Source organism: Pecten maximus, chromosome 1, assembly GCF_902652985.1.
Source record: "Pecten maximus chromosome 1, xPecMax1.1, whole genome shotgun sequence".
NCBI classification, from domain to species: Eukaryota; Metazoa; Mollusca; class Bivalvia; order Pectinida; family Pectinidae; genus Pecten; species Pecten maximus.
The window spans coordinates 27,722,981-27,742,831 of NC_047015.1; the positions used below are offsets into that span (position 1 = coordinate 27,722,981).

At 48.0% G+C, this 19,851-nt stretch overlaps 1 protein-coding gene across 3 annotated transcripts in view; it reads left to right on the top strand.

Annotated features, from left to right (window-relative positions):
* LOC117329196 (zinc finger MIZ domain-containing protein 1-like) overlaps positions 1-19,851 on the top strand; it is a 194,840-nt gene that overhangs the window by 90,417 nt on the left and 84,572 nt on the right. For all 3 annotated transcript variants that reach the window (XM_033887018.1, XM_033887012.1, XM_033887026.1), the window contains exon 4: positions 183-296. In XM_033887018.1, coding sequence (XP_033742909.1) covers positions 183-296 — 114 coding nt within the window. The remainder of the gene's footprint in view (positions 1-182; positions 297-19,851) is intronic.

A 19,851-nucleotide genomic window follows, 5' to 3' on the forward strand; every position in this document is an offset into this window, starting at 1 on the left:
TATGGTAAAACTTCCGACATAAAGTACCCAACTGCAAATAATATTGAAATCAATTATTGAAAAAAAGTGAAATCAATATTTCTGTTTTGGTTGTAACCGGAAAGAGAATTAAGATAGAAGCATTTCAATTGCAATTGTCATGCTAGTATTCCATTCTAATGTCAATTTGGATTGGGTTTCAGCACTTGTCTACGCCTGCAGGGTTCCAAAATGCAGCCAGAGAATTGCTGGAGTGGTGTTCCGACATGCGAGCCTTCCAAAAGGCCTTTGAAGATTCTCTCATACAATGCCTAACAGTAAGTTTGTTGTCAAGGGGCCACAGATCATTGGTTTTAATAGTGGCAACAACAGAACTACAATTTATTGGATTGCCACCAAAACTAAATGATTAAATGCCATGCATATGCTCTCAAATGGATTTGTGATACAGTAATTTATTGCCTGTAAAACAGTAAAATGGTCTTGAATTTTGACCTTGACTTTTGACATCCGACGTAAATGAAACCAAATTAAAACTGGAGAATACATTTTACTTTCATTAACATTTCTTTATCAATGCAGAACTTACCACTAACAATTGATAAAATATCAGAAACAATTAATGCATTTCCCTTTCATTAAATGTATTTATGAAAAATTTAGGAATTAGAAAGATGGACCATCAAGATCTGTATTTTTACTTCCAACAAGCTGTCTGTCAGATGTTAAATGTCATCAATGATGTAGAGAGGTTCACTGTCTTACTGGTATAGAGAGGTTCAATGTCTTACTGGTATAGAGAGGGTCACTGTCTTACTGGTATAGAGAGGTTCACTGTCTTACTGGTATAGAGAGGTTCACTGTCTTACTGGTATAGAGAGGTTCAATGTCTTACTGGTATAGAGAGGGTCACTGTCTTACTGGTATAGAGAGAGTCACTGACGTACTGGTATAGAGAGGTTCACTGTCTTACTGGTATAGAGAGGTTCACTGTCTTACTGGTATAGAGAGGTTCACTGTCTTACTGGTATAGAGAGGGTCACTGTCTTACTGGTATAGAGAGGTTCACTGTCTTACTGGTATAGAGAGGTTCACTGTCTTACTGGTATAGAGAGGTTCACTGTCTTACTGGTATAGAGAGGGTCACTGTCTTACTGGTATAGAGAGGGTCACTGTCTTACTGGTATAGAGAGGTTCACTGTCTTACTGGTATAGAGAGGTTCACTGTCTTACTGGTATAGAGAGGTTCACTGTCTTACTGGTATAGAGAGGTTCACTGTCTTACTGGTATATAGAGAGGGTCACTGTCTTACTGGTATCGAGAGGTTCAATGTCTTACTGGTATAGAGAGGGTCACTGTCTTACTGGTATAGAGAGAGTCACTGACGTACTGGTATAGAGAGGTTCAAGTCTTACTGGTATAGAGAGGTTCACTGTCTTACTGGTATCGAGAGGTTCAATGTCTTACTGGTATAGAGAGGTTCACTGTCTTACTGGTATAATGAGATTCACTGTCTTACTGGTATAGAGAGGGTCAATGTCTTACTGGTATAGAGAGGTTCAATGTCTTACTGGTATAGAGAGGTTCACTGTAGTACTGGTATAGAGAGGTTCACTGTCTTACTGGTATAGAGAGGTTCAATGTCTTACTGGTATAGAGAGGTTCAATGTCTTACTGGTATAGAGAGGGTCACTGTCTTACTGGTATAGAGAGGTTCAGTGTCTTACTGGTATAGATAGAGTCACTGTCTTACTGGTATAGAGAGGTTCAATGTCTTACTGGTAAAGAGAGGTTCACTGTCTTACTGGTATAGAGAGGTTCACTGTCTTACTGGTATAGAGAGGGTCACTGTCTTACTGGTATAGAGAGGTTCACTGTCTTACTGGTATAGAGAGGGTCACTGTCTTACTGGTATAGAGAGGGTCACTGTCTTACTGGTATAGAGAGGTTAACTGTCTTACTGGTATAGAGAGGTTCACTGTCTTACTGGTATAGAGAGGGTCACTGTCTTACTGGTATAGAGAGGGTCACTGTCTTACTGGTATAGAGAGGTTCACTGTCTTACTGGTATAGAGAGGTTAACTGTCTTACTGGTATAGAGAGGTTCACTGTCTTACTGGTATAGAGAGGGTCACTGTCTTACTGGTATAGAGAGGGTCACTGTCTTACTGGTATAGAGAGGGTCACTGTCTTACTGGTATAGAGAGGGTCACTGTCTTACTGGTATAGAGAGGGTCACTGTCTTACTGGTATAGAGAGGGTCACTGTCTTACTGGTATAGAGAGGGTCACTGTCTTACTGGTATAGAGAGGGTCACTGTCTTACTGGTATAGAGAGGTTCACTGTCTTACTGGTATAGAGAGGGTCACTGTCTTACTGGTATAGAGAGGTTCACTGTCTTACTGGTATAGAGAGGTTCAATGTCTTACTTGTATAGAGAAAGGTTCACTGTCTTACTGGTATAGAGAGGTTCACTGTCTTACTGGTATAGAGAGATTCAATGTCTTACTGGTATAGAGAGATTCACTGTCTTACTGGTATAGAGAGGTTCACTGTCTTACTGGTATAGAGAGGTTCACTGTCTTACTGGTATAGAGAGGTTCACTGTCTTACTGGTATAGAGAGGGTCACTGTCTTACTGGTATAGAGAGGTTCACTGTCTTACTGGTATAGAGAGGTTCAATGTCTTACTGGTATAGAGAGGTTCACTGTCTTACTGGTATAGAGAGGGTCACTGTCTTACTGGTATAGAGAGGGTCACTGTCTTACTGGTATAGAGAGGTTCACTGTCTTACTGGTATAGAGAGGTTCAATGTCTTACTGGTATAGAGAGGTTCAATGTCTTACTGGTATAGAGAGGTTCAATGTCCTACTGGTATAGAGAGGTTCAATGTCTTACTGGTATAGAGAGGGTCAATGTCTTACTGGTATAGAGAGGTTCACTGTCTTACTGGTATAGAGAGGGTCACTGTCTTACTGGTATAGAGAGGTTCAATGTCTTACTGGTATAGAGAGGTTCAATGTCTTACTGGTATAGAGAGGTTCAATGTCCTACTGGTATAGAGAGGTTCAATGTCTTACTGGTATAGAGAGGGTCACTGTCTTACTGGTATAGAGAGGTTCACTGTCTTACTGGTATAGAGAGGGTCACTGTCTTACTGGTATAGAGAGGGTCACTGTCTTACTGGTATAGAGAGGTTCACTGTCTTACTGGTATAGAGAGGTTCACTGTCTTACTGGTATAGAGAGGGTCACTGTCTTACTGGTATAGGGAGGGTCACTGTCTTACTGGTATAGAGAGGTTCACTGTCTTACTGGTATAGAGAGGTTAACTGTCTTACTGGTATAGAGAGGTTCACTGTCTTACTGGTATAGAGAGGGTCACTGTCTTACTGGTATAGAGAGGGTCACTGTCTTACTGGTATAGAGAGGGTCACTGTCTTACTGGTATAGAGAGGTTCACTGTCTTACTGGTATAGAGAGGTTAACTGTCTTACTGGTATAGAGAGGTTCACTGTCTTACTGGTATAGAGAGGGTCACTGTCTTACTGGTATAGAGAGGTTCACTGTCTTGCTGGTATAGAGAGGTTCACTGTCTTGCTGGTATAGAGAGTTTCACTGTCTTACTGGTATAGAGAGGGTCACTGTCTTACTGGTATAGAGAGGTTCACTGTCTTACTGGTATAGAGAGGTTCAATGTCTTACTGGTATAGAGAGGTTCACTGTCTTACTGGTATAGAGAGGGTCACTGTCTTACTGGTATAGAGACGTTCACTGTCTTACTGGTATAGAGAGGTTCACTGTCTTACTGGTATAGAGAGGTTCAATGTCTTACTGGTATAGAGAGGGTCACTGTCTTACTGGTATAGAGAGGTTCACTGTCTTACTGGTATAGAGAGGTTCACTGTCTTACTGGTATAGAGAGGTTCACTGTCTTACTGGTATAGAGAGTGTCACTGTCTTACTGGTATAGAGAGGTTCAATGTCTTACTGGTATAGAGAGGGTCACTGTCTTACTGGTATAGAGAGGTTCAATGTCTTACTGGTATAGAGAGGTTCAATGTCTTACTGGTATAGAGAGGTTCACTGTCTTACTGGTATAGAGAGGGTCACTGTCTTACTGGTATAGAGAGGTTCAATGTCTTACTGGTATAGAGAGGTTCAATGTCTTACTGGTATAGAGAGGTTCACTGTCTTACTGGTATAGAGAGGGTCACTGTCTTACTGGTATAGAGAGGTTCAATGTCTTACTGGTATAGAGAGGTTCAATGTCTTACTGGTATAGAGAGAGGTTCAATGTTTAATTAATTATATCGTATTTCATACTGTTCATGAGTATCTGTGCCACAGTATATTTTATACTGATCATGAGTAACATTACCTGTAAATACATACACTTATAATTCCTGATGTGATGACATTTTGTATCAATTCCTATTGCTGTTTAAAACAAAACATGTACATTGTATAACATATTGTTTAGTTTGCAGTGGGATGTCAATATGAAATAATTCATAGAGGATATCTAACAATGTCTTCAGTAATACCAAATATATTTCCAAGTGGGGCTAATATTTTGATATTTTTCACGAGTGCGCAGATTCTGTTTATTACATTTTTTATCAACAAAAAAACCCTACCCCGTATGCTAACTAGGCCTACAGCGAAAGTTTGCATACAAAAAAAGTAGTTCCCCCTGTCCAGGTGCTGACACATATGTTGGGCTTTCTGATTGGTCAATTATTTTGGTATTTTCTAATCATGAATTTGGTTGGTCAAATCAGCAAAAGTGATATTTTTCACTAGTGAAAAATATGATATTCTTCACTAGTGAAAAATATCACTTTTATAGAATGAATAATTTTTGATATTTCACTGGTAAAAATGTAATAAATAACCTTCTTAAATTGATTTTACACAAAGTGTGACTTTCAATATATAGATCAGTGAAAAGATCACTGGATTTTGTTGTTGGTGACAATGACAACATCCAAGTAAATATAAGACAGCATCAATCAGCTATATAGCCATACAATAGGTTGGAAGAACAGATGAAGACATTAATATGTTGACAGCATTCAACATCTGTAAAGTAAAGGGTACGAAGGATTAACTAGAGCTGTCACCTAAGGGGTGACAAGTATACTCCTCGCTTTTCCATGATTGGTTTGGATACTTTATGAAGCTGCCTATTTATGGTACTATAACCAAATCAAACATGTTCTATGTTTAGGTAAGAACTAAGTGAATGCATAGCCGAACAAAATTTTGCTCGTTTTAAAGAAAAAGGGGCATAACTCTATTAGAACTGGTAATTCGGCAAAATCTTTGCATAGAGCTAAGCCTCATAGGGTCTTCTAACTACATACCAAATTTTAGTAAAATCCATCGAAAACAAAGCAAATGCATAGCGGACAAGCTAGTAACCATTTTTTACATAAAGGGGCATAACTCTGTAAAAAGGGTTTTTTCGGAAGATGCCGTTACTGGAGACACAACTTCATGCCATCCTTCAACTCTGTATAAAGTTTCAAGAAAATCCATCAAAAACTAAGTGAATGCATAGCTGGACAAAATTATGACACATTTTGTATGAAAAAGTGGCATAACTCTGTTAAAAAGGGCTAAATCGTAAAATCACTGCAGGGGACACAAGTTTATATGGTCTTCTAACTATATACCAAATTTGAGTGAAATCCATAAAGAAAAGAAATGAGCGAATGCATAGCCAGACAAATTTTGTGACAGACGGACGGACGGACGGATGGACGGACGGACAAGGTGATTCCAGTATACCCCCCTAACTTTGTTGCGGGGGGGGGGGGGGGGGGGGGGGGGGTATAACAATGATAGTGTACAATTGTACATCACCCACATGGCCACAGAGCAGGGAGGAGACAGGATTCATGAAATAAGAAATCTAATCAAATAAAACTGCACCATAAACAATAAAAACTGCAGAAATGAATTAACTTGATTCTAGATTTGCCACAAGAATTATTGTCAGTTATTTGTTTCAATATGTTGGTTTAAAAGTGATAGGAAATGTGATCAGATCATAGCCGTTAGGTAGCTCTGCAAGCAGCCACTTCAGTGGTTTACCAGCACGTGTGCACTTGTGTTGGACTACCGGTGCAGTTGTAACAAGATAACGCAGATTATTGAATCACAAGTCGACTGCAGTGGGGCTTCCTAATTTAAGGGTCACATGTGGAGCAATCCAAATATGACAAAAATAGCATCCAAGCTTGTATGAGAGATTCCTGTTGGTAGGCGTGTGAAGAGCCTGAATAAATTTGTCAGTTGATATCTTACTACTCAAAAAGAAAACTGATATGGAGGAATAGGTGTGGAATTCTCCAATAGCCATTGTTATTTTGATTCTTCGTTTCCTCAATCACAGCTACCTTCCAATCCCATTGTTGTGAAAATGGTTGTATTTCAACACTCATTCAGATTCACTCTGAAACATTTATATAATGAACCATAAGGAGCTCATTGTAGCAGTGGTCCAGTTCAAGCTTTAACCTGACCTTGATATTACCTAATGAAGCAGTACACCGGAGGACAACCTGATCCATCCCATTGTGGGCTGAATCACTAGACTACTTTTGTCAGGTGGGGTGACAAAAGTGCAAGTACATCTAAAGGAGTCATGAATCAGCCCGATTTCCATATCACATACAACATTGGACAAAGCAACACTATACTGCCTCAGCAAGCAGCTCATTCTTTACATTATATACTCAATGTGGTTCATAATACAATGCCACCATGGAATGGTTCTACTTTTCTATCTCTAGCAATATTATTTATCCACCCTGATACAGCAATAGTGTTTGTCCTGCCAATGTTTTGTTTTTTGAATGACAGTTAATGGGTATTTAGACGGATAAAAACATCTCCTACATTTTACAACCAAAACCATTTTTTTCAACAAGATATTTGAACCATTCTAAATCAATGTTACTTTGAGAATGCTGAAATGAGTTGCTGCCCTTGTTTAGCTCTTCAACTGACAACTTTTTATGCAAGCATTTCAATAATAATGGTCTTCTAATTGCTTCTGAAATGTGGAAGAATCTCTAGAGGGTCCATTTATCATCTTTCAAGTCAACTATTCATTGTCAAATTTAGTTTGAAATGCGTTAGAATTGACATGCTGCCTTTCATCTGGAATAAGGTGGGGATATGAAAAGCCCACCAGGGATAGGCCCGATTCCTGGTTTTATATGAGTTTTAGAGCTTCTCTGTCCACATTAATTAAGCATATAGACCTGTTGTGTTATGACAACTTACACCAGATTATCACATTGCCTTCTCCATCGCCCCAAAATATGACCTGTATAGCTGGGGACAGCAGGAATCAACAAATTACTTTAAGTAACGGGATATTGTGTTACTCAGCAAAATATCCGTCTAGAGAGACCAGTAGATAAACAGGATATGCAAGAAAAAATATGTATCAGTTTGCATAGATGGTTTATATTAATCCATTTGTAATTCAGCCCAGGCGAGAATGTGTTGACACTGATCACAAGTCAGAGTATTGATTGATGACAGGGAGATGGTCAGCCAAACACAGCCAGAGACTTCATACTGGTAATTGTTTAATCAAGGTATTTAATAATGTCAAAGCTGCAAATAAAGTTACCATTAAACCCACGTCCTCAACAGCCAACGATGAACAGTACACACAGGGTCACTCACACGACAACCTTATTAGGATGCCGATGACTTTCCCTGAGAATGATATCGATTGCTGCGATGGGGTTTATACGCTCAGTCATATCATTTATTTGTGAGCGTCTCTTCAGCACTCATTTATCACGGTGTGATCAGGCATATGGAAACACAAAATTAACCTTCTTTCTGGCGAACCATTTATCTGTATTGTCAACAGCGCATCCCCAGGAAGTGGACTACCAAACAAACAGTGGCGAGCTGGTCATGATGGTTACAAGTGAACAATACCATCACACCACTCTTGGTGTCGATAGGCCACTTCTCTAATATACATCAATACATCTCTCTATAATACTAGGTGGCCTAACCGCTGTCAATTACCCATCGCACCAATTACAAGGAAATGAATGCAGCACTATGTAGGTCAAAATCCTATATGGAATATCCCAGATCAATACAGCAATAGTTTTAGGGGTAAAAATTAAACGATAATGTTTAATTGCACAGATCTTATAAAGGTCATGGATCAACGTTGATAGATAAAGATTATGTTAAATATAACTAATAGTACCAACACAGAGTAAAGTAGAGGCAAACCTCGAGTCAACTCTACCAAGGGGAAGGGCTGGAGTCCACTATACCATGGGGTAGGTCTGGAGTCCACTTTACCAAGGGGAAGGGCTGGAGTCCACTTTACCAAGGGGTAGGGCTGGAGTCCACTTTACCAAGGGGAAGGGCTGGGGTCCACTATACCATGGGGTAGGTCTGGAGTCCACTCTACCATGGGGAAGGGCTGGAGTCCACTTTACCAAGGGGTAGGGCTGGAGTCAACTCTACCATGGGGAAGGGCTGGAGTCCACTTTACCAAGGGGAAGGGCTGGAGTCCACTATACCATGGGGTAGGGCTGGAGTCCACTATACCATGGGGTAGGGCTGGAGTCCACTATACCATGGGGTAGGCCTGGAGTCCACTACACCAAGGGGAAGGGCTGGACTCCACTTTACCAAGGGGAAGGGCTGGAGTCAACTATACCAAGGGGAAGGGCTGGAGTCCACTATACCAAGGGGTAGGGCTGGAGTCAACTATACCAAGGGGTAGGGCTGGAGTCAACTATACCAAGGGGAAGGGCTGGAGTCCACTATACCAAGGGGAAGGGCTGGAGTCCACTATACCAAGGGGTAGGGCTGGAGTCCACTATACCAAGGGGTAGGGCTGGAGTCAACTATACCAAGGGGAAGGGCTGGAGTCCACTATACCAAGGGGAAGGGCTGGAGTCCACTATACCAAGGGGTAGGGCTGGAGTCCACTATACCAAGGGGTAGGGCTGGAGTCAACTATACCAAGGGGAAGGGCTGGAGTCCACTATACCAAGGGGTAGGCCTGGAGTCCACTACACCAAGGGGTAGGGCTGGAGTCAACTATACCAAGGGGAAGGGCTGGAGTCCACTATACCAAGGGGAAGGCCTGGAGTCCACTTTACAAAGGGGAAGGCCTGGAGTCCACTTTACAAAGGGGAAGGCCTGGAGTCCACTCTACCAAGGGGAAGGGCTGGAGTCCACTTGACAAAGGGGAAGGGCTGGAGTCCACTCTACCATGGGGAAGGGCTGGAGTCCACTCTACCATGGGGAAGGGTTGGAGTCCACTTGACAAAGGGGTAGGGCTGGAGTCCACTCTACCATGGGGAAGGGCTGGAGTCCACTTTACCAAGGGGAAGGGCTGGAGTCCACTATACCAAGGGGAAGGGCTGGAGTCCACTATACCAAGGGGAAGGGCTGGAGTCCACTTTACCAAGGGGAAGGGCTGGAGTCCACTTTACCAAGGGGAAGGGCTGGAGTCCACTATACCAAGGGGAAGGGCTGGAGTCCACTATACCAAGGGGAAGGGCTGGAGTCCACTTTACCAAGGGGAAGGGCTGGAGTCCACTTTACCAAGGGGAAGGGCTGGAGTCCACTCTACCAAGGGGAAGGGCTGGAGTCCACTCTACCAAGGGGAAGGGCTGGAGTCCACTATACCAAGGGGAAGGGCTGGAGTCCACTCTACCAAGGGGAAGGGCTGGAGTCCACTATACCAAGGGGAAGGGCTGGAGTCCACTCTACCAAGGGGAAGGGCTGGAGTCCACTTTACCAAGGGGAAGGGCTGGAGTCCACTTTACCAAGGGGAAGGGCTGGAGTCCACTCTACCAAGGGGAAGGGCTGGAGTCCACTCTACCAAGGGGAAGGGCTGGAGTCCACTTTACCAAGGGGAAGGGCTGGAGTCCACTACACCAAGGTGAAGGGCTTGAGTTCACTTTACCAAGGGGAAGGGCTGGAGTCCACTTTACCAAGGGGAAGGGCTGGAGTCCACTTTAATAAGGGGAAGGGCTGGAGTCCACTTGACAAAGGGGAAGGGCTGGAGTCCACTTTACCAAGGGGAAGGGCTGGAGTCCACTACACCAAGGTGAAGGGCTTGAGTTCACTTTAACAAGGGGAAGGGCTGGAGTCCACTTTACCAAGGGGAAGGGCTGGAGTCCACTTTACCAAGGGGAAGGGCTGGAGTCCACTTGACAAAGGGGAAGGGCTGGAGTCCACTTTACCAAGGGGAAGGGCTGGAGTCCACTTTACCAAGGGGAAGGGCTGGAGTCCACTTTACCAAGGGGAAGGGCTGGAGTCCACTTTAATAAGGGGAAGGGCTGGAGTCCTCTTTACCAAGGGGAAGGGCTGGAGTCCACTTTACCAAGGGGAAGGGCTGGAGTCCACTTTACCAAGGGGAAGGGCTGGAGTCCACTTTACCAAGGGGAAGGGCTGGAGTCCACTTTACCAAGGGGAAGGGCTGGAGTCCACTTTACCAAGGGGAAGGGCTGGGGTCCACTTTAATAAGGGGAAGGGCTGGGGTCCACTTTAATAAGGGGAAGGGCTGGAGTCCACTACACCAAGGTGAAGGGCTTGAGTTCACTTTAATAAGGGGAAGGGCTGGAGTCCACTACACCAAGGTGAAGGGCTTGAGTTCACTTTAATAAGGGTAGGCCTGGAGTCCACTTTGATAAGGGGAAGGGCTGGAGTCCACTACACCAAGGCGAAGGGCTGGAGTCCACTATACCAAGGGGAAGGGCTGGAGTCCACTTTACCAAAGGGAAGAGCTGGAGTCCACTATACCAATGGGAAGGCCTGGAGTCCACTTTACCAAGGCGAAGGGCTGGAGTCCACTTTACCAAGGGGAAGGGCTGGAGTCCACTTTACCAAGGGGAAGGGCTGGAGTCCACTTTACCATGGGGTAGGGCTGGAGTCCACTTTACCATGGGGTAGGGCTGGAGTCCACTTTAATAAGGGGTAGGGCTGGAGTCCACTTTAATAAGGGGAAGGGCTGGAGTCCACTTTACCAAGGGGAAGGGCTGGAGTCCACTTTGATAAGGGGAAGGGCTGGAGTCCACTACACCAAGGTGAAGGGCTGGAGTCCACTTTAATAAGGGTAGGCCTGGAGTCCACTTTAATAAGGGGAAGGGCTGGAGTCCACTTTACCAAGGGGTAGGGCTGGAGTCCACTTTAATAAGGGGAAAGGCTGGAGTCCACTATACCAAGGGGTAGGGCTGGAGTCCACTTTGATAAGGGGAAGGGCTGGAGTCCACTACACCAAGGTGAAGGGCTTGAGTTCACTTTAATAAGGGTAGGCCTGGAGTCCACTTTGATAAGGGGAAGGGCTGGAGTCAACTACACCAAGGTGAAGGGCTTGAGTTCACTTTAATAAGGGTAGGCCTAGAGTCCACTTTGATAAGGGGTAGGTCTGGAGTCCACTATACCAAGGGGTAGGGCTTGAGTCCATTTTGATAAGGGGAAGGGCTGGAGTCCACTACACCAAGGCGAAGGGCTGGAGTCCACTATACCAAGGGGTAGGGCTTGAGTCCACTTTACCAAGGGGAAGGGCTGGAGTTCACTACACCAAGGGGTAGGTCTGGAGTCCACTATACCAATGGGAAGGCCTGGAGTCCACTTTACCATGGGGAAGGGCTGGAGTCCACTTTACCAAGGGGTATGGCTAGAGTCCACTTTACCAAGGGGTATGGCTGGAGTCCACTTTACCAAGAGGAAGAGCTGGAGTCCACGATAACAAGGGGTAGGGCTGGAGTCCACTATACCAAGGAGAAGGGCTGGAGTCCACTTTAATAAGGGGAAGGGCTTGAGTTCACTATAACAAGAGGAAGAGCTGGAGTCCACTTTACCAAGGGGAAGGCCTGGTGTCCACTTTACCAAGGGGTATGGCTAGAGTCCACTTTACCAAGGGGAAGGGCTGGAGTCCACTAAAACCAAGTGAAGGGGCTGGAGTCCACTATACCAAGGGGAAGGCCTGGAGTCCACTTTACCAAGGGGTATGGCTAGAGTCCACTTTACCAAGGGGAAGGGCTGGAGTCCACTATACCAAGGGAAGGGGCTGGAGTCCACTATACCAAGGGGTAGGCCTGGAGTCCACTATACCAAGGGGAAAGCCTGGAGTCCACTTTACCAAGGGGTATGGCTAGAGTCCACTTTACCAAGGGGCAGGGCTAGAGTCCACTTTACCAAGGGGAAGGGCTGGAGTCCACTACAACAAGGGGTAGGGCTGGAGTCCACTTTAATAAGGGTAGGCCTGGAGTCCACTACACCAAGGGGTAGGCCTGGAGTCCACTATACCAAGGGGAAGGGCTGGAGTCCACTTTACCAAGGGGTAGCCCTGGAGTCCACTTTACCAAGGGGTATGGCTAGAGTCCACTTTACCAAGGGGTATGGCTAGAGTCCACTATACCAAGGGGAAGGCCTGGAGTCCACTTTACCAAGGGGAAGGGCTAGAGTCCACTATACCAAGGGGTAGGGCTAGAGTCCACTTTACCAAGGGGAAGGCCTGGAGTCCACTTTACCAAGGGGAAGGGCTAGAGTCCACTATACCAAGGGGTAGGGCTAGAGTCCACTTTACCAAGGGGTATGGCTAGAGTCCACTATACCAAGGGGAAGGCCTGGAGTCCACTTTACCAAGGGGAAGGGCTAGAGTCCACTTTACCAAGGGGTAGGGCTAGAGTCCACTTTACCAAGGGGAAGGCCTGGAGTCCACTTTACCAAGGGGCAGGGCTAGAGTCCACTTTACCAAGGGGAAGGGCTGGAGTCCACTACAACAAGGGGTAGGGCTGGAGTCCACTTTAATAAGGGTAGGCCTGGAGTCCACTACACCAAGGGGTAGGCCTGGAGTCCACTATACCAAGGGGAAGGGCTGGAGTCCACTTTACCAAGGGGTAGCCCTGGAGTCCACTTTACCAAGGGGTATGGCTAGAGTCCACTTTACCAAGGGGTATGGCTAGAGTCCACTATACCAAGGGGAAGGCCTGGAGTCCACTTTACCAAGGGGAAGGGCTAGAGTCCACTATACCAAGGGGTAGGGCTAGAGTCCACTTTACCAAGGGGAAGGCCTGGAGTCCACTTTACCAAGGGGAAGGGCTAGAGTCCACTATACCAAGGGGTAGGGCTAGAGTCCACTTTACCAAGGGGAAGGCCTGGAGTCCACTATACCAAGGGGTAGGTCTGGAGTCCACTATACCAAGGGGAAGGCCTGGAGTCCACTATACCAAGGGGTAGGTCTGGAGTCCACTTTACCAAGGGGAAGGGCTGGAGTCCACTATTGCAAGGGGTAGGTCTGGAGTCCACTTTACCAAGGGAAAGGGCTGGAGTCCACTTTACCAAGGGGTAGGTCTGGAGTCCACTTTACCAAGGGGTAGGGCTGGAGTCCACTTTACCAAGGGGAAGGGCTGGAGTCCACTATTGCAAGGGGTAGGCCTGGAGTCCACTATTGCAAGGGGTAGGCCTGGAGTCCACTTTACCAAGGGGAAGGCCTGGAGTCCACTTTACCAAGGGGAAGGGCTGGAGTCCACTATACCAAGGGGTAGGGCTAGAGTCCACTTTACCAAGGGGAAGGGCTGGAGTCCACTATACCAAGGGGTAGGTCTGGAGTCCACTATACCAAGGGGAAGGCCTGGAGTCCACTATACCAAGGGGTAGGTCTGGAGTCCACTTTACCTAGGGGAAGGGCTGGAGTCCACTATTGCAAGGGGTAGGTCTGGAGTCCACTTTACAAGGGGAAGGGCTGGAGTCCACTTTACCAAGGGGTAGGTCTGGAGTCCACTTTACCAAGGGGTAGGGCTGGAGTCCACTTTACCAAGGGGAAGGGCTGGAGTCCACTATTGCAAGGGGTAGGCCTGGAGTCCACTTTACCAAGGGGTAGGCCTGGAGTCCACTTTTCCAAGGGGTAGGGCTGGAGTCCACTTTACCAAGGGGTAGGGCTGGAGTCCACTATACCAAGGGGTAGGTCTGGAGTCCACTATTCTGTGGAGAAGGGCTGGAGTTCACTATAACAAGAGGTAGGCCTGGAGTCCACTATTGCAAGGGGTAGGTCTGGAGTCCACTATTGCAAGGGGTAGGTCTGGAGTTCACTTTACCAAGGGGTAGGTCTGGAGTCCACTATTCTGTGGAGAAGGGCTGGAGTTCACTATAACAAGAGGTAGGCCTGGAGTCCACTATTGCAAGGGGTAAGTCTGGAGTCCACTATTGCAAGGGGTAGGTCTGGAGTCCACTATACCAAGGGGTAGGTCTGGAGTCCACTATACCAAGGGGAAGGCCTGGAGTCCACTATACCAAGGGGTAGGTCTGGAGTCCACTATTCTGTGGAGAAGGGCTGGAGTTCACTATAACAAGGGGTAGGTCTGGAGTCCACTATTGCAAGGGGTAGGTCTGGAGTTCACTTTACCAAGGGGTAGGTCTGGAGTCCACTATTCTGTGGAGAAGGCTGGAGTTCACTATAACAAGGGGTAGGGCTGGAGTCCACTTTAATAAGGGTAGGCCTGGAGTCCACTATACCAAGGGGTAGGGCTGGAGTCCACTATACCAAGGGGAAGGGCTGGAGTCCACTTTACCAAGGGGAAGGCCTGGAGTCCACTTTACCAAGGGGTATGGCTTGAGTCCACTTTACCAAGGGGTATGGCTGGAGTCCACTTTACCAAGGGGAAGGGCTGGAGTCCACTTTACCAAGGGGAAGGGCTGGAGTCCACTTTACCAAGGGGTAGGGCTAGAGTCCACTTTACCACGGGGAAGGCCTGGAGTCCACTTTACCAAGGGGAAGGGCTAGAGTCCACAATACCAAGGGGTATGGCTGGAGTCCACTTTACCAAGGGGAAGGCCTGGAGTCCACTTTACCAAGGGGTAGGGCTGGAGTCCACTTTACCAAGGGGTAGGGCTGGAGTCCACTATACCAAGGGGTAGGTCTGGAGTCCACTATTCTGTGGAGAAGGGCTGGAGTTCACTATAACAAGAGGTAGGCCTGGAGTCCACTATTGCAAGGGGTAGGTCTGGAGTCCACTATTGCAAGGGGTAGGTCTGGAGTTCACTTTACCAAGGGGTAGGTCTGGAGTCCACTATACCAAGGGGTAGGTCTGGAGTCCACTATACCAAGGGGTAGGTCTGGAGTCCACTTTACCAAGGGGTAGGTCTGGAGTTCACTATAACAAGGTGTAAGGCTAGTGTCCACTTTACCAAGGGGTAGGTCTGGAGCTCACTATACCAAGGGGTAGGTCTGGAGTCCACTATACCAATGGGAAGGGCTGGAGTCCACTATACCAAGGGGTAGGGCTTGAGTCCACTTTACCAAGGGGAAGGGCTGGAGTCCACTATACCAAGGGGTAGGTCTGGAGTCCACTTTAATAAGGGGTATGGCTAGTGTCCACTTTACCAAGGGGTAGGTCTGGAGCTCACTATACCAAGGGGTAGGTCTGGAGTCCACTTTACCAAGGGGAAGGGCTGGAGTTCATTATACCAAGGGGTAGGTCTGGAGTCCACTATTCTGTGGAGAAGGGCTGGAGTTCACTATAACAAGAGGTAGGCCTGGAGTCCACTATTGCAAGGGGTAGGTCTGGAGTCCACTATTGCAAGGGGTAGGTCTGGAGTCCACTATACCAAGGGGTAGGTCTGGAGTCCACTTTACCAAGGGGTATGGCTAGTGTCCACTTTACCAAGGGGTAGGTCTGGAGCTCACTATACCAAGGGAAAGGGCTGGAGTCCACTATACCAAGGGGTAGGTCTGGAGTCCACTACACCAAGGGGTAGGTCTGGAGTCCACTTTACCAAGGTGTAAGGCTGGAGTCCACTTTACCAAGGGGAAGGGCTGGAGTCCACTATACCAAGGGGTAGGGCTGGAGTCCACTTTACCAAGGGGTAGGGCTGGAGTCCACTATACCAAGGGGTAGGTCTGGAGTCCACTTTACCAAGGGGTAGGGCTGGAGTCCACTATACCAAGGGGAAGGCCTGGAGTCCACTATACCAAGGGGTAGGTCTGGAGTCCACTACACCAAGGGGTAGGCCTGGAGTCCACTATACCAAGGGGAAGGGCTGGAGTCCACTTTACCAAGGGGTAGCCCTGGAGTCCACTTTACCAAGGGGTATGGCTAGAGTCCACTTTACCAAGGGGTATGGCTAGAGTCCACTATACCAAGGGGAAGGCCTGGAGTCCACTTTACCAAGGGGAAGGGCTAGAGTCCACTATACCAAGGGGTAGGGCTAGAGTCCACTTTACCAAGGGGAAGGCCTGGAGTCCACTTTACCAAGGGGAAGGGCTAGAGTCCACTATACCAAGGGGTAGGGCTAGAGTCCACTTTACCAAGGGGAAGGCCTGGAGTCCACTATACCAAGGGGTAGGTCTGGAGTCCACTATACCAAGGGGAAGGCCTGGAGTCCACTATACCAAGGGGTAGGGCTGGAGTCCACTTTACCAAGGGGAAGGGCTGGAGTCCACTATTGCAAGGGGTAGGTCTGGAGTCCACTTTACCAAGGGAAAGGGCTGGAGTCCACTTTACCAAGGGGTAGGTCTGGAGTCCACTTTACCAAGGGGTAGGGCTGGAGTCCACTTTACCAAGGGGAAGGGCTGGAGTCCACTATTGCAAGGGGTAGGCCTGGAGTCCACTATTGCAAGGGGTAGGCCTGGAGTCCACTTTACCAAGGGGAAGGCCTGGAGTCCACTTTACCAAGGGGAAGGGCTGGAGTCCACTATACCAAGGGGTAGGGCTAGAGTCCACTTTACCAAGGGGAAGGCCTGGAGTCCACTATACCAAGGGGTAGGTCTGGAGTCCACTATACCAAGGGGAAGGCCTGGAGTCCACTATACCAAGGGGTAGGTCTGGAGTCCACTTTACCAAGGGGAAGGGCTGGAGTCCACTATTGCAAGGGGTAGGTCTGGAGTCCACTTTACCAAGGGAAAGGGCTGGAGTCCACTTTACCAAGGGGTAGGTCTGGAGTCCACTTTACCAAGGGGTAGGGCTGGAGTCCACTTTACCAAGGGGAAGGGCTGGAGTCCACTATTGCAAGGGGTAGGCCTGGAGTCCACTTTACCAAGGGGTAGGCCTGGAGTCCACTTTTCCAAGGGGTAGGGCTGGAGTCCACTTTACCAAGGGGTAGGGCTGGAGTCCACTATACCAAGGGGTAGGTCTGGAGTCCACTATTCTGTGGAGAAGGGCTGGAGTTCACTATAACAAGAGGTAGGCCTGGAGTCCACTATTGCAAGGGGTAGGTCTGGAGTCCACTATTGCAAGGGGTAGGTCTGGAGTTCACTTTACCAAGGGGTAGGTCTGGAGTCCACTATTCTGTGGAGAAGGGCTGGAGTTCACTATAACAAGAGGTAGGCCTGGAGTCCACTATTGCAAGGGGTAAGTCTGGAGTCCACTATTGCAAGGGGTAGGTCTGGAGTCCACTATACCAAGGGGTAGGTCTGGAGTCCACTATACCAAGGGGAAGGCCTGGAGTCCACTATACCAAGGGGTAGGTCTGGAGTCCACTATTCTGTGGAGAAGGGCTGGAGTTCACTATAACAAGGGGTAGGTCTGGAGTCCACTATTGCAAGGGGTAGGTCTGGAGTTCACTTTACCAAGGGGTAGGTCTGGAGTCCACTATTCTGTGGAGAAGGGCTGGAGTTCACTATAACAAGGGGTAGGGCTGGAGTCCACTTTAATAAGGGTAGGCCTGGAGTCCACTACACCAAGGGGTAGGCCTGGAGTCCACTATACCAAGGGGAAGGGCTGGAGTCCACTTTACCAAGGGGAAGGCCTGGAGTCCACTTTACCAAGGGGTATGGCTAGAGTCCACTTTACCAAGGGGTATGGCTAGAGTCCACTATACCAAGGGGAAGGCCTGGAGTCCACTTTACCAAGGGGAAGGGCTAGAGTCCACTATACCAAGGGGTAGGGCTAGAGTCCACTTTACCACGGGGAAGGCCTGGAGTCCACTTTACCAAGGGGAAGGGCTAGAGTCCACAATACCAAGGGGTATGGCTAGAGTCCACTTTACCAAGGGGAAGGCCTGGAGTCCACTTTACCAAGGGGTAGGGCTGGAGTCCACTTTACCAAGGGGTAGGGCTGGAGTCCACTATACCAAGGGGTAGGTCTGGAGTCCACTATTCTGTGGAGAAGGGCTGGAGTTCACTATAACAAGAGGTAGGCCTGGAGTCCACTATTGCAAGGGGTAGGTCTGGAGTCCACTATTGCAAGGGGTAGGTCTGGAGTTCACTTTACCAAGGGGTAGGTCTGGAGTCCACTATACCAAGGGGTAGGTCTGGAGTCCACTATACCAAGGGGTAGGTCTGGAGTCCACTTTACCAAGGGGTAGGTCTGGAGTTCACTATAACAAGGTGTAAGGCTAGTGTCCACTTTACCAAGGGGTAGGTCTGGAGCTCACTATACCAAGGGGTAGGTCTGGAGTCCACTATACCAAGGGGAAGGGCTGGAGTCCACTATACCAAGGGGTAGGGCTGGAGTCCACTTTACCAAGGGGAAGGGCTGGAGTCCACTATACCAAGGGGTAGGTCTGGAGTCCACTTTAATAAGGGGTATGGCTAGTGTCCACTTTACCAAGGGGTAGGTCTGGAGCTCACTATACCAAGGGGTAGGTCTGGAGTCCACTTTACCAAGGGGAAGGGCTGGAGTTCATTATACCAAGGGGTAGGTCTGGAGTCCACTATTCTGTGGAGAAGGGCTGGAGTTCACTATAACAAGAGGTAGGCCTGGAGTCCACTATTGCAAGGGGTAGGTCTGGAGTCCACTATTGCAAGGGGTAGGTCTGGAGTCCACTATACCAAGGGGTAGGTCTGGAGTCCACTTTACCAAGGGGTATGGCTAGTGTCCACTTTACCAAGGGGTAGGTCTGGAGCTCACTATACCAAGGGGAAGGGCTGGAGTCCACTATACCAAGGGGTAGGTCTGGAGTCCACTACACCAAGGGGTAGGTCTGGAGTCCACTTTACCAAGGTGTAAGGCTGGAGTCCACTTTACCAAGGGGAAGGGCTGGAGTCCACTATACCAAGGGGTAGGGCTGGAGTCCACTTTACCAAGGGGTAGGGCTGGAGTCCACTATACCAAGGGGTAGGTCTGGAGTCCACTTTACCAAGGGGTAGGGCTGGAGTCCACTATACCAAGGGGAAGGCCTGGAGTCCACTATACCAAGGGGTAGGTCTGGAGTCCACTATACCAAGGGGTAGGTCTGGAGTTCACTATACCAAGGGGTAGGTCTGGAGTCCACTATACCAAGGGGTAGGTCTGGAGTCCACTATACCAAGGGGTAGGTCTGGAGTCCACTATACCAAGGGGTAGGTCTGGAGTCCACTTTACCAAGGGGTAGGTCTGGAGTTCACTATAACAAGGTGTAAGGTTAGTGTCCACTTTACCAAGGGGTAGGTCTAAAGCTCACTATACCAAGGGGTAGGTCTGGAGTCCACTATACCAAGGGGAAGGGCTGGAGTCCACTATACCAAGGGGTAGGGCTGGAGTCCACTTTACCAAGGGGAAGGGCTGGAGTCCACTATACCAAGGGGTAGGTCTGGAGCTCACTATACCAAGGGGTAGGTCTGGAGTCCACTTTAATAAGGGGTATGGCTAGTGTCCACTTTACCAAGGGGTAGGTCTGGAGCTCACTATACCAAGGGGTAGGTCTGGAGTCCACTTTACCAAGGGGAAGGGCTGGAGTTCATTATACCAAGGGGTAGGTCTGGAGTCCACTATTCTGTGGAGAAGGGCTGGAGTTCACTATAACAAGAGGTAGGCCTGGAGTCCACTATTGCAAGGGGTAGGTCTGGAGTCCAATATACCAAGGGGTAGGTCTGGAGTCCACTTTACCAAGGGGTATGGCTAGTGTCCACTTTACCAAGGGGTAGGTCTGGA